This window comes from Microcaecilia unicolor, chromosome 14, assembly GCF_901765095.1.
Source record: "Microcaecilia unicolor chromosome 14, aMicUni1.1, whole genome shotgun sequence".
In the NCBI taxonomy this organism is placed as follows: Eukaryota; Metazoa; Chordata; class Amphibia; order Gymnophiona; family Siphonopidae; genus Microcaecilia; species Microcaecilia unicolor.
In genome coordinates, this window is record NC_044044.1 from 36,009,817 (window position 1) to 36,024,908 (window position 15,092).

The 15,092-nt window shown below is 41.2% G+C and overlaps 1 protein-coding gene across 1 annotated transcript in view; it reads left to right on the forward strand.

The window, feature by feature from the left end:
* NUP210L (nucleoporin 210 like) overlaps window positions 1–15,092 on the forward strand; it is an 85,571-nt gene that overhangs the window by 15,556 nt on the left and 54,923 nt on the right. The window contains 8 exon segments of the mRNA XM_030187743.1: window positions 4,892–5,042; window positions 5,638–5,770; window positions 7,338–7,423; window positions 7,425–7,497; window positions 8,108–8,152; window positions 8,155–8,175; window positions 13,178–13,287; window positions 13,917–14,057. Coding sequence (XP_030043603.1) covers window positions 4,892–5,042; window positions 5,638–5,770; window positions 7,338–7,423; window positions 7,425–7,497; window positions 8,108–8,152; window positions 8,155–8,175; window positions 13,178–13,287; window positions 13,917–14,057 — 760 coding nt within the window.

A 15,092-nucleotide genomic window follows, 5' to 3' on the forward strand; every position in this document is an offset into this window, starting at 1 on the left:
AGACGATCTAGAACAATCCTCTACCATTAGTTAAATGTGTTTTCTTTAGTATATAAATATTGTCACTGGGCAGACGATCTAGGACAATCCTGTACCATTAGTTAAATGTGTTTTCTTTAGTATATAAATATTGTCACTGGGCAGACGATCTAGGACAATCCTGTACCATTAGTTAAATGTGTTTTCTTAGTATATAAACATTGGCACTGGGCAGGCGATCTAGAACAATCCTGTACCATTAGTTAATGTGTTTTCTTTAGTATATAAACATTGTCGCTGGGCAGGCGATCTAGAACAATCCTGTACCATTAGTTAAATGTGTTTTATTTAGTATATAAACATTGTCACTGGGCAGATGATCTAGAACAATCCTGTACCATTAGTTAAATGTGTTTTCTTTAGTATATAAACATTGTCACTGGGCAGGCGATCTAGAACAATCCTGTACCATTAGGTAATAAATTAGTTTATTTAAGTATATAAATATATATAAAGCTGTCCCTGGGCAGACGATCTAGATCAATCCTGTACCATTAGTTAAATGTGTTTTTCTTTAGTATATAAACATTGGCACTTGGCAGGCGATCTAGAACAATCCTGTACCATTAGTTAATGTGTTTTCTTTAGTATATAAACATTGGCACTTGGCAGGCGATCTAGAACAATCCTGTACCATTAGTTAAATGTGTTTTCTTTAGTATATAAACATTGTCGCTGGGCAGGCGATCTAGAACAATCCTGTACCATTAGTTAAATGTGTTTTCTTTAGTATATAAACATTGTCACTGGGCAGACGATCTAGAACAATCCTCTACCATTAGTTAAATGTGTTTTCTTTAGTATATAAATATTGTCACTGGGCAGACGATCTAGGACAATCCTCTACCATTAGTTAAATGTGTTTTCTTTAGTATATAAATATTGTCACTGGGCAGACGATCTAGGACAATCCTCTACCATTAGTTAAATGTGTTTTCTTTAGTATATAAATATTGTCACTGGGCAGACGATCTAGGACAATCCTCTACCATTAGTTAAATGTGTTTTCTTTAGTATATAAATATTGTCACTTGGCAGGCGATCTAGAACAATCCTCAACATTAGTTAAATGTGTTTTCTTTAGTATATAAACATATATAACATTGTCACTGGGCAGACGATCTAGATCAATCTTGTACCATTAGTTAATGTGTTTTCTTTAGTATATAAACATTGTCACTGGGTAGACGATCTAGAACAATCCTGTACCATTAGTTAAATGTGTTTTATTTAGTATATAAACATTGTCACTGGGCAGATGATCTAGAACAATCTGTACCATTAGTTAAATGTGTTTTCATTAGTATATAAACATTGTCACTGGGCAGACGATCTAGAACATCCTGTACCATTAGTTAAATGTGTTTTCTTTAGTATATAACCATATATAACATTGTCCACTGTGCAGACGATCTAGAACAATCTTGTACCATTAGGTAATAAAATTAGTTTATTTAAGTATATAAATATATATAAAGCTGTCCCTGGGCAGATGATCTAGAACAATCCTGTACCATTAGTTAAATGTGTTTTCTTTAGTATATAAACATTGGCACTTGGCAGGCGATCTAGAACAATCCTGTACCATTAGTTAAATGTGTTTTCTTTAGTATATAACCATATATAACATTGTCACTGTGCAGACGATCTAGAACAATCTTGTACCATTAGGTAATAAAATTAGTTTATTTAAGTATATAAATATATATAAAGCTGTCCCTGGGCAGATGATCTAGATCAATCCTGTACCATTAGTTAAATGTGTTTTCTTTAGTATATAAACATATATAACATTGTCACTGGGCAGACGATCTAGATCAATCCTGTACCATTAGTTAAATGTGTTTTCTTTAGTATATAAACATTGTCACTTGGCAGGCGATCTAGAACAATCCTGTACCATTAGTTAAATGTGTTTTCTTTAGTATATAAATATTGTCCCTGGGCAGACGATCTAGAGCAATCCTCTACCATTAGTTAAATGTGTTTTCTTTAGTATATAAATATTGTCCCTGGGCAGACGATCTAGAACAATCCTCTACCATTAGTTAAATGTGTTTTCTTTAGTATATAAATATTGTCACTGGGCAGACGATCTAGATCAATCCTGTACCATTAGTTAAATGTGTTTTCTTTAGTATATAAACATTGTCACTTGGCAGGCGATCTAGAACAATCCTGTACCATTAGTTAAATGTGTTTTCTTTCGTATATAAACATATATAACATTGTCACTGGGCAGGCGATCTAGAACAATCCTGTACCATTAGTTAAATGTGCTTTCTTTAGTATATAAACATATATAACATTGTCACTGGGCAGATGATCTAGAACAATTAGATCAGTTTTCTTTTTTTTATAATGCTAAATTAGATCAGTTTTCTTTAGTATATAAACATCACTGGGCATATGATCTAGAACATTCCTTTGCCATTAGTTAAATCAGTTTTCTTTATTATATAACCATATATAACATTGTCACTGTGCAGACGATCTAGAACAATCTTGTACCATTAGGTAATAAAATTAGTTTAAGTATATAAACATATATAAAGTTGTCCCTGGGCAGACGATCTAGAACAATCCTGTACCATTAATTAAATGTGTTTTCTTTAGTATATAAACATTGTCACTGGGCAGACGATCTAGAACAATCCTCTACCATTAGTTAAATGTGTTTTCTTTAGTATATAAATATTGTCACTGGGCAGACGATCTAGAACAATCCTGTACCATTAGGTAATAAATTCAGTTGTCTTTAGTATATAAACATATATAACGTAGTCACTGGGCATACGATCTACAACAATTCTCTACCATTAAGTAATAAATTATTTTCTTTAGAATATAAACATACATAAAGTTGTCACTGGGCATATGATCTAGAACAATCCTGTATCATTAGGTAATAAATTCAGTTTTCTTAGTATATAAACATACATAACGGCATACAATCTAGAGCAATCCTGTACCATTGGTTAAATCAGTTTTCTTTAGTATATAAACATATATAACGTCACTTGGCAGATGATCTAGAACAATCCTCTACCATTAGTTAAATGTGCTTTCTTTAGTATATAAACATATATAACATTGTCACTGGGCAGACGTTCTAGAACAATTGTTAGATCAGTTTTATTTAGTATATAAACGCCACTGGGCATATGATCTAGAACATTCCTGTACCATTAGTTAAATCAGTTTCTTATTATATAACCAATATATAACATTGTCACTGTGCAGACGATCTAGAACAATCTTGTACCATTAGGTAATAAAATTAGTTTATTTAAGTATATAAACATATATAAAGTTGTCCCTAGGCAGATGATCTAGAACAATCCTGTACCATTAATTAAATGTGTTTTTTTTAGTATATAAACATTGTCACTTGGCAGGCGATCTAGACAACCTGTACCATTAGTTAAATGTGCTTTCTTTAGTATATAAACATATATAACATTGTCACTGGGCAGACGTTCTAGAACAATTGTTAGATCAGTTTTATTTGTCACTTGGCAGATGATCTAGAACAATCCTCTACCAATAGTTAAATGTGCTTTCTTTAGTATATAACCATATATAACATTGTCCACTGTGCAGACGATCTAGAACAATCTTGTACCATTAGGTAATAAATTCAGTTTATTTAAGTATATGAACATATATAATGTTGTCCCTGGGCAGACGATCTAGAACAGTCCTCTACCATTAGTTAAAATGTGTTTTCTTTAGTATATAAATATTGTCCTGGGCAGACAATCTAGAACAGTCCTCTACCATTAGTTAAATGTGTTTTCTTTAGTATATAAATATTGTCCCTGGGCAGACGATCTAGAACAATCCTCTACCATTAGTTAAATGTGTTTTCTTTAGTATATAGATATTGTCCCTGGGCAGACGATCTAGAACAATCCTCTACCATTAGTTAAATGTGTTTTCTTTAGTATTTAAATATTGTCCCTGGGCAGACGATCTAGAACAATCCTCTACCATTAGTTAAATGTGTTTTATTTAGTATTTAAATATTGTCACTGGGCAGACGATCTAAAACAATCCTCTACCATTAGTTAAATGTGTTTTCTTTAGTATATAAATATTGTCCCTGGGCAGACGATCTAGAACAATCCAGTACCATTAGTTAAATGTGTTTTATTTAGTATATAAACATTGTCACTGGGCAGATGATCTAGAACAATCCTGTACCATTAGTTAAATGTGTTTTCATTAGTATATAAACATTGTCACTGGGCAGACGATCTAGAACAATCCTGTACCATTAGTTAAATGTGTTTTCATTAGTATATAAACATTGTCACTGGGCAGACGATCTAGAACAATCTTGTACCATTAGGTAATAAAATTAGTTTATTTAAGTATATAAATATATATAAAGTTGTCCCTGGGCAGATGATCTAGAACAATCCTGTACCATTAGTTAAATGTGTTTTCTTTAGTATATAAATATTGTCCCTGGGCAGATGATCTAGAACAATCCTGTACCATTAGTTAAATGTGTTTTCTTTAGTATATAAATATTGTCACTGGGTAGACGATCTAGAACAATCCAGTACCATTAGTTAAATGTGTTTTATTTAGTATATAAACATTGTCACTGGGCGGACGATCTAGAACAATCTTGTACCACTAGGTAATAAAATCAGTTTTCTTTAGTATATAAACATACATAACGTTGTCACTGGACAACTTTCAAACTTGACTTCTTTGAATGGAGGAATTGGTATGCTTGATATTCTGTTACCCCACCTCCTATGGAGCACTGAAATCAGGGCCTGCTGCTATGCAGTTGGATTGGCTATGCCCAGATTTAACACTTGTGGTGTGGTTTTAGGGTTTTAAAGTACTCAGAAGCGGAGTACATCCCTCCAGATTACATTTCCCTCATGGAATCACAAGATAGACAAGGGGACCGAATCTTGGTATCAGGAACTCGGACTGGTGCTGGAGTCATGAAGGTTCAAATTCGTGAAATGATTTACAAGGTAAAGCTTTAATTATGTTCTGTTTTATACTCGGGCCCAATTTTTCCTACTTTTCCAGTTCCCAACACCTTCTATTACTCATTACCTAGACTTTTACCCGTAGTCCATTACTGACCTGAACCCAGCAGCATAGGTAAGCCCTGAGTGTTTTAGCAGCTCTTCTTTTTGCGAGTGGTATGATAGCTCTTTAGCTGTGTTGCTGCTTTTCCCCTATGCCATTCTCTACATTTGTTTTAGGGAACAAAGGCCAATCTGGTGCCCTATGGCTCTTTCATGCATAGAAACCTGGGCTCCATTCCTAGGTCATGGCCCTCATTCCCTGGGTTGGCTCACGGAGTGAGGAAACTGTAATTATTGTACAACAGTGACACCTAGTGGCTAGATATGATGAAAGCTACCTCAGTGCTTGTCCCTTACTGAGGACTTTTGCCTCAGTGCCTGGATAAAGTGAGTTGGGACGGTTGGGACGGGACACAGATTGCTGAGGGGGCCAGAGCTATCACTGGTTCTAAGTGAGCTGGATGTGCAAAGGAGTACGTGGAAAATGCTGGAAAGGAAGATAGCAGAGGTTTTCTTTCCTTCTCTTTTCCTGTAGAGTGTTAAGGCTGCTGTGGTGCGTCTGCTGGTCCTGGAGAACATTTTCCTTATCCCATCTTCTGATACGTACCTGCTGGTTGGGACATACATTCAATTCAGAGTCACAAAACTAGTGCGAGGGAAGATCACAGGTACCTGATCTAGAAGTTTTGGTGGGAGGGGCAGTGAGGGTTTTTGAAATTGTAGTCTGATTGTATTGTACATGTACCTTAGAGATCGCCTTTTCCCACTGGATCAAGAAGTTAAGTAAATATCAAAGGCCTTAATCTATAGGAGATTATGAGGCTGATGGAACAAAGCACAGGAGGTTTAGCACAGGTTTCTTTTCCACCCAGTTTTCTGTCCTGAGATAGTCTGTCTCCCTATGTACAGAGGAGTTTAGCACAAGAGAACTGCATAAGAATAATCAAAGAACCCATTTAGGTCCAATGGTAGCGAAGGCCTTTGCTTCTAAATCCAGTTTTCTAATGCTGGGGACACGGCATGTGCTCGAAGGAGGAATAAAAATTGAATTCACTTTTTCAGGGTTATTGTTGGTGAGGGTTTGAGCCCACAACGTTTTTGTTGTTGGATGACCTGGGTGAACAATCAAGTGAATACAATTGTGGGTGTGTGGGGGGGGGGGGGGGGCAGCAAGGGAATGATGAGCAGAGGTAATCATATGGCTGGAAGTAGGGTTCTGGAGGAAAAGACGGCCAATGCACTTGCCTGCAGAAATGCACATCTGATGCACATAAGTCCAAATTCTGTACAAATGACTGATTCTGTAGCTAATGCTCGACCAGTACATTAGAAAGCACATAACTCTTCTTTGGCAACTGCTGGGCTCTCCCTTTTCTGTGTATATGATTTGCTTTCAATTTGGTTACTGCATTGTGTAACTGTGCATGGAGCTTCAGTGCACAGGTCTAATGCATGGCTTCTTACACTGGCCCTGTGTGGAACTGAGGAGCCGTCTTGAGGGGGGTGTCACGGGGTCAGACTCTATTCTCCTCCTTTCCCAGGTCTTCACAGGGCTACTCTAGGTGTTGGGTGATGCCCTCCGACACTCCTTCCATGTCCCCTACCTCAATGCAAGCAGTGTCCTTAGGCTGCGCAGGGTCCCGTCAACACACACACTTGACTGGCACAGCCCTGAACCAAGTGTGTGTAGTTCTTCTCTGGCTGCAGGCTCCTTGATTGCTTTGCTTCCACCCACCTGGGTCTGCTCTTCCTCTGCCTGGCTTCCCTTGCGTCTCTCCTATTGGTCCCAGTATGGCAATACTTATGTACTTATGACCAGTTCACCTTTATCCACGTCTATTCACCCTTTCAAAGAAATGTAGTAGATTGATCCATGTTGACCTTGTCTCATTCATCCTTATTCATATGCTCTGTAATTTTGTTCTTTATAATAGTCTACTACCATTTTTGCCCAGCACGTCATTGGTACCATGTCTGAGGGAGTGTGTCAGTTTGTGTATGTGGGGGAGAGGGGTAATGAGTGTTGAGGTGTGTTACTGGTACTACATTTGGGGGAGTGTCAGGGTGTGTGTATGGGGGGGGAGGGTATGTGTTTTGTGATGTATCACTAGCATGATGTGTGGGAGGTTTATAACTGCTGCTTAGTTATGGGGGGGGGGACGCCTGTGAGGACCTATGCCTGGGTCTGGGGGATATTATGGGGGTTAACGTCTCCTTTTTCTGGTTCTCCTGCAGAGATGGAGCTGCCTCTGGCTCATTATGATCTTCAGCTCCAGGATCAGATTGTAGCAGCAGGTGGTAATCTTAACAGGTCTGTAGCACCAGCTCGATCTAACGACCCTGACGGTGACAGCGCTGCAGCTGGGACACGCTAACCTGGTGTTTATTTATAAGAGTATCCTTCAGTGCTAAACGGGGGAAACTGGGAAAGAAAGGGTGAGACCCTAAGGATTTGAAGGCGTGAATGAGGAGGCAAGAGGCCTCCTTAAATATCACCTAAGTGAAGGCAGAGGATGAGTGTGTGAGTTAATGGAGTGGGGAAGAGGAGAGTTGAATGAGTAAAGAGAATAGGGAATGTGGGTAATGGGGGGAGAGGATATGTGAGGTGTGAGTTGAAGAGGAGAGAATAAGGTTGTATGATTTAATGGAGGGGGAAGTGTGAGTAACAAGGATAGGACATGAGTTAATAAGGGATAGGGAAAGGGTGTATGAGTGTGGGGGGAGAGAATAAGGAATGTGGTTAATTGGGGATGAGAGAGATTAGGGAATGAGGGTTTAATGTGGGAAAGGGGAAGTGTAAGTGGATAAGGGTGTATGAGGGAGGATAGGGTAGATGGGTATGGGAAGAAGATGTCCCCTGCAGAATGCACAGGGAAGTGAGATCCCAGGTCCTGGATATTGGGACTCGTCTCTCTTTATGCCGTATGGTAAACTGGAGCTGGCCTCATTCTGCCCCCATCCAGCACCTTCCAAAGTCTGTGTCTGAATTCCTGAACGTGTTTCAGATGTGCACATGCGAGGGGCTGCTCTGTTGCCCAACTGCACAATTTACGGGTGGAGCCTGGATTCTTAGGTAACCAGGGCTTTTTTTTTGAGGGGGTACTTGGGGGTACTGAGTATTGGCACCTTTTCCATTGTCTGCTAAAATTGACCCATGGACCTCTAATGAAAGAGCTCAGGCTCTACACACCAATTCTGCCTTGTCATAGATTCTGTGACTGTTGCAGGGGTCCTGGCTATTGTGGGGTGGGTCCCTCCAGTGATCACCCCACCCCTGAAGGGTGGCCTGGCATTTGAGTACCGGCACCTTTTCCATTGTCTGCTAAAATTGACCCATGGACCTCTAATGAAAGAGCTCACACCAATTCTGCCTTGTCATAGATTCTGTGACTGGTTGCAGGGGGCCTGGCTATTGTGGGGTGGGTCTCTCAGTGATCACCCCACCCCTGAAGGGTGATCTGGCATTTGAGTACCAGCACCTTTTCCATTGTCTGCTAAAATTGACCCATGGACCTCTAATGAAAGAGCTCAGGCTCTACACACCAATTCTGCCTTGTCATAGATTCTCTGACTGGTTGCAGGGGGCCTGGCTATTGTGGGGTGGGTCTCTCAGTGATCACCCCACCCTGAAGGGTGGTCTGGCATTAGAGTACCAGCACCTTTTCCATTGTCTGCTAAAATTGACCCATGGACCTCTAATGAAAGAGCTCAGGCTCTACACCCCAATTCTGCCTTGTCATACATTCTATGCCTGACTACTATGGGGTGGGTCTCTCAGTGATCACCCCACCCCTGAAGGGTGATCTGGCATTTGAGTACCGGCACCTTTTTTGCTAGAAAATATGCACTGTAGGTAACTAAAGTTTGAGTTACAGATTTGGGCTCTTTAGTGAGGAATCTTCATTATAGGACGTTTCATTGAAGCTCAGTTTGGGTCTAGTTTACAGGATTGTTCAAACTTGACGTAGAGAACATCACTGGTTCTCAATGAAATACTGATTCCACTTTAAGGTTTGTTGGTGATTCTCTACAGAGTTAGGAAAAGCCACTCATAAGAGCTTTGAGTTTCAGGCTACAATGTTGTGGACATCCTTTCTCAAAACAGCAGGTATAACCTATTCTGTCTGGATTTTTTGTTATGGTTTTGTGTGTTATCTTCCTTTTATCAAATCAATAACCCATAAACCGCCAATGTTCAATTTTCCACTGGAAGAAAATGAATGGAGGACTGACCCACAAATCTGGTGGCAGGGCTATGCCTGTGAAACATGGAAAATTGTTACAAAGAAAACACAAAAATTGAATGTATTCCATCAGCGGTGCCTGCAAAAATTTCTTAGTGTCACTAATCATGACCATATTACTACTGAGGAGATCGTGAGGGAAATTTCAAGATATTGTAGCCGAGTTGAAGGGTCTGCTCGACTGAACACATTCTAAGGCTGCAAAATTACCGACATTCCAAATCACGATGCAAGAGAAAGAGACGGACATCACAGAAGACCTGGGCCAACACATTAACAGGTCTCAGTACCTTGGCACCAACAGATGGAAGGGAAAGAGAGGGGGACCAAAGAAGACCCTTCAGTATCTTGGAAGCAAAAGGTAGGAAGAGAGGGGGGGTGGAACACCACAGAAGACTTTCAGTACCTCCAGTATCAACCAGGAGAGAGGGAAACTTCCAAGCTCAACTGTGGCCAGCCCAAGGGTAATTTAATGTCTTAGATGCGATGAAGCTACAAAGTAGTAAATTTAAAACGAATCGGAGAAAAGTTTTCTTCACTCAACGTGTAAATAAACTCTGGAATTCATTGCCGGAGAATGTGGTAAGGCGGTTAGCTTAGCAGAGTTTTAAAAAGGTTTGACAGCTTCCTAAAGGAAAAGTCCATAGACCATTATTAAATTGGACTTGGGGAAAATCCACTATTTCTGGGATAAGCAGTATAAAATGTGTTGTACTTTTTTGGGATTTTGCCAGGTATTTGTGACCTGGATTGACCACTGTTGGAAACAGGATGCTGGGCTCGATGGACCTTTCGTCTGTCCCAGTATGGCAACACTTATGTACTTCAGCTATACGCTCTCCCCCTCTGCTTCCATGGGCAGCTCAAGGCCATATCCCCTTCCCCTCTCTATCCCCTTCACCACCCTAAGGTGGTCAGCATTCTCCTTTCCCCTACCTTCTTACTGCTTGTGGCCAGCATCCCCCCCCCCCCCATCCTTTCCCTATCCACCCTGGTCCAGCATCTCCTCTTCTCCTTGCTATCCCTGGAGTCAAACTTCTTCTCCCATTCCTTCCTCTGGTCCTAGGTTCAGCATTTTCTCCCCATTTTCTTCCCTGTACAGCCATTGTTCGCTCCAAAAGTGCTTTGTGCCAGCTTAGGGCCTTCCAGTAGAGGTGTATTCCACTCTCCCTGATGCATTTTCTGTCAGGGGGAGGGCAAAACTCAGCAGCACTTTATGCCTCTACTAGAAAACCCGTGCAGAGTACTTTTGGAGGGTCTACAGAAGTAGTGTGACTGTGGCATAATGGGAAGGGAGGATAAAAAGACCAGGGGAAGGAACAGTAGAGAGGATGTCACTGCCCCCTCCCACAAATGCTGCTGCCCTAGGCAGAAGCCTAGTCCACCTAGTGGCAGGGCTGGACCTGGGCAGTTGAACACTAGAAAATTCTTGCTGACCAAGTGGGGCCCAGGGCAAACAATCTTGAGTGCGGTTTCCCCCCCCCCCCCCGGGCCCCCTTGCAGGCCCCCCACCTGGCAGTAGCATACTGCTTGCTCAGGCTTTCTGCTCCTGTGTGCTGGGTTATCACGTTAAGTCTGCTGTGCTGGTCAGGGGTCCTTCCTACCATGTTCCCTCCTGCCTATGCGGAAATAGGAAGTACTTGACATAGGAGGGTGGACGTGGCCAGCTGAGCAGAGTTTACTCGATAAGCGATAACCTTGGCACACAGGAGCAGGAGACCAGTCCAGCCTTCTGCCTGTGCCTGCTACAATATTCCTGAAGAAAGGGGCTTTTCTAATTCTGGTGCCTCCCTTGGAGGCCAGGGGAATCTTGCCCCTCCTGCCCTCCCTCTCAGTGGCCCTGTATCCAGTATGTCCAGGTGTGCAGGTGAATCTAAGTCTAAGTAAGCTACAGTGGATTAACATTTATTTATATCCCACATTACCTGAAATACGATTATCAGTTCAATATGGCTAACATAGGAGCAGTCATTATATGTAAATAGGATTAGACATCTTGTAATAGACACTTTTTAAAATGGATAGTTTTTCAGTAATTTGCTGGAGGTCAGATAATTGTTGATGAGTCTTATTTCGTTTGGGATGGAGTTCCACCATTTAGAACCAAGATGAGAAAAGCCTTTGCTCGGTGTTGACTTGTGTTTATGTTTTTGTAGGGTGGAAAATGGAGGATGAGATAGTCCCTGGCACCTGGTATAGCATCGCCAGTTGGGAGGGTCTGTTATATCTTGCATGTAGTCGGGTGCCAGCCCATATAGTATTTACATAAATTATCTGGAAAAGAGAGTGATATATGAGGTGATTGAAATTTGCAGTTGGGGACATCTAAAGAAGCAGGGTTGGTCTTTTTGAAGGCAGTGCTCTGCACCCGATGTGTTCCCGGAAGATCAGATGAAAGTCTGAGGAGTCTAGAGAGGCTAAGAGCAGAAAAGATATGGTCCTTTCCAGCTAGAGATGTCCATCTTTTATGGTACCAGTAATGTCTGTTATTTGGATGATAATTCATAAGGTGATTGACTGTTGAAACCACAGGAATGTCTTTGACATCATTATGTTGAAACCCTCTGCTCAGTGTGCGGCAACAGCTAAGAAAGCAAATAGAATTTTAGATATTATTAGGAAAGGAATGGAAAAGTTACATGTTACAAATTAGTAAATTTAATACAAATTGGAGAAAATATTTCTTCACTCAACATGTCATTAAACTCTAGAATTTGTTGCCAGAGAATGTAGTAAAAGCAGTTAGCTTAGCGGGGTTTAAAAAAATGCTTGGATAGCTTCCTAAAAGAAAAGTCCATAAGCCATTATTAAAATGGACTTGTAGAAAATGCACTGCTTATTTCTAGGATAAGCAGCTTAAAATATATTGTACTGTTTTAGGATCTTGCCAGGTACTTATAACCTGGATTGGCCACTGTTGGAAACAGGATGCCGGGCTTGATGGACCTTCAGTCTGTCCCAGTATGGCAACACTTATGTACGTATAAATCAGCAGTTCCGTTGATTGTGGTATTTTTCAGCATAATCCACAGCCCTGCTTGACCAGATCCTGATACTGCTCCCCAGATCATAACCCTTGATGTTTGTTTCACTGTAGATATAACATACCTCAGGTTATGTCTGATGTAATGGTCGTCTTACGTGTCTATGGAGGTTGTAGAACCGAGTGAAAGTGCTGTCATCTGAAAACATAATTCACTCCCATTGATCAGCTGTCCAGTTCTTGTACTTGTGACAGAAAGAGAACTGATCTTTGATATTTTGGGCAGACAACATCGGTTTTTGAGCAGGCCTATAAGATCGAAGTCCAGCCTTGAATAATCTTCTGCGTGTGTTCTCTTGCTTGGTTTCTTCAATGGATTACCTACAATTCTGGATCAGATAAGACTTGATGCTCATGGAGAATGTTTAGTTGCCTTAATCATCACATTGTCCATTTGTGCATCTGTAGCTCTTGGTCAACCTGAGCGTGCCTGAGACTGAAAATCGTTGAGCTCTGCATTTCCTCTGACCATTGCTATGACAGTTGAATGAGCAACTTTCAGCCTCTTTGTAATTGCTGTTATCGGTATCTTTTCTGTGTGGAGAAAGACTGGTCATTGCTGGGCTGAATGGGCCTGTGGTGTTACCAGCATGGCACAATGTTTGTTCCGTTGAGTTTTCTGGACAGTGCTTCGATGCTTGGGGTCACTTCTCAATCTGTTTCTTTAACCCTTTGACATAAGTAGACAGACCTGTAGTATCTAAGGAACGAGGTCTGTAGTCATCTGGAAATATACGGTTCATAAGCGGTGTGTACTGACTTGAAACGTGTAACCCTTTCCCCCTTAGGGTTTGTAGTTGTACCCGGAGACAGATGGATTCTTGAAGTGAGAAGGCAGTATGAAATCAGCGTGGAAATCTACGAGCGAGAGAACAGCATGAAAGTGTACGTTGCAGATGTAAGTATGAGAGAAGAGCAGGGTATCATTGGTGACCTCATGCCCCTGACACGAGCTCCAGACGATGCTCAAACAACAACTTGAGAACGTACCTGAATGTAACTCACCTTGAGCTAACTGGAAAAGTTGTGTGAGAAGTCAAATGTATATTCTTTTCACTTCTACTAGCCTGAGTAGATTAAATATAGTCCATTTGTACCTGCACTGACAAAAGTTGATTCTGAAAACCACAGGAGCCAACTTTCAAAAATGATTGAGAGTTGCTAACTCGACACAAATTGACCCTCATTGGACACACTGAAGGAGTTGCTCGATATCGGGGGGCACTCAAACACCCACAGAACTGGCTCCTATGAGTTTTCCACATCCACAGCACCAATGTGGGAGTGTTGTTCATTGTCCCATAGCATTTTGGGAACTGGGGATGGTTTGGGGAGAGGTACCACGGCAGGGTAGCAGGATTAAATCAAATCAGCTGGTTTCCTGCTGACATAGTCCTAAATTAAGCCAGCCAGAATCAAATTGGCTCGATTTAAATCTGTCCCTATGCACAGCAAGATCCTGGGGATTTGAGGTAACTCCTTACCATAGCAGCACTATAAATTCTTTTTTTGTGTCTCTTTCTGTAGAATATAAGGATAAAGTCTTTCTTCCCTGCTCTGCACTTTGATGTGCTGGCATCCTCTGTGAACGGTTCCTATCACTTGGTCCATGTTCACAAGGACGGCGTGACCTTCATTAGAGCTACACTGATGGGAGTCCTGACTCAGGTGGGGGCTGACACGACTCGGCAAAAGTCGTGAAATGCCAGGGCTAAACTTTGTCTAACTGTGTGTTGTTATCCCTCTGTGACTCTATGTTGATGCAGAGGTCAGATTATTTTGTAATTGCATATAAACCAAATGCCTTTGAGAGTTCTCCCTGAATGTTCAGGTCGGCATACTGTTTTTCCCTCAGTATACTAACCCAGCACCCCGTTTGTAATGGAAATGCTGACCAAAGCTGGTAACTTCTTCTTGGAACATGTGTTAAAGGTTCGTCGATTTTTGCAAATATGTTCACCTGAAGTTTCCAAAGTGTGCAGGAATGCATGTTTATGATAGAACTAGTAAAAAAGGCCCATTTCTGGAGCAAATGAAACGGGCGCTAGCAAGGTTTTCCTCCCCAACCTCCCCCTCCCTACCCCTTTGTCATTGTGAACCCACTGACGCCATTGCTTCCGCACCTCGTCAACACACCTTCATCACCTTCTTCGTTCTGAAGCTACTGACGCCATTGCTCGCCCTCGACATCATCACATTTGACGCGAGGGCGGGGCCCAGAGACTTTGTGATTTCGGTGGCTTCACCACCATGAACCCTTCATAAAGGAAGTGACGTGAGTGGCTTGGCTTCAGTGACGTCAGTGTCTTCAGAACGTTGAGGGTGAGTTTTATTATATAGATGTGTTTATTCATTTCAAATATTTCTAGCCCGCTCTATCCTTCCATTCTAGGTGGGTTTGATAAAACAGTACTTAAAATAATAAATAGAAATAAAACATCAAACATTAAAAATAATAATAAAACTAGCAGGCCTGGAATGAAACCAGCAATTTCCAAAACAGTGATCTAACTTGTTCGTTCAGCTGATTGGGGTTCTTAGTGTGAGCTCTGCTGGTGAATTCCAGTAGCTGATAAAATCTTCCCAGTACAGCAAATGAATTTTAGGCATTGTAGCAGAGAACATTCCCTGTCACTGTGCAGATGCCTCACATACTTGGTGCTAGATCTCGCACAGACATTTGAAACAGGTGGTTTCTCTATT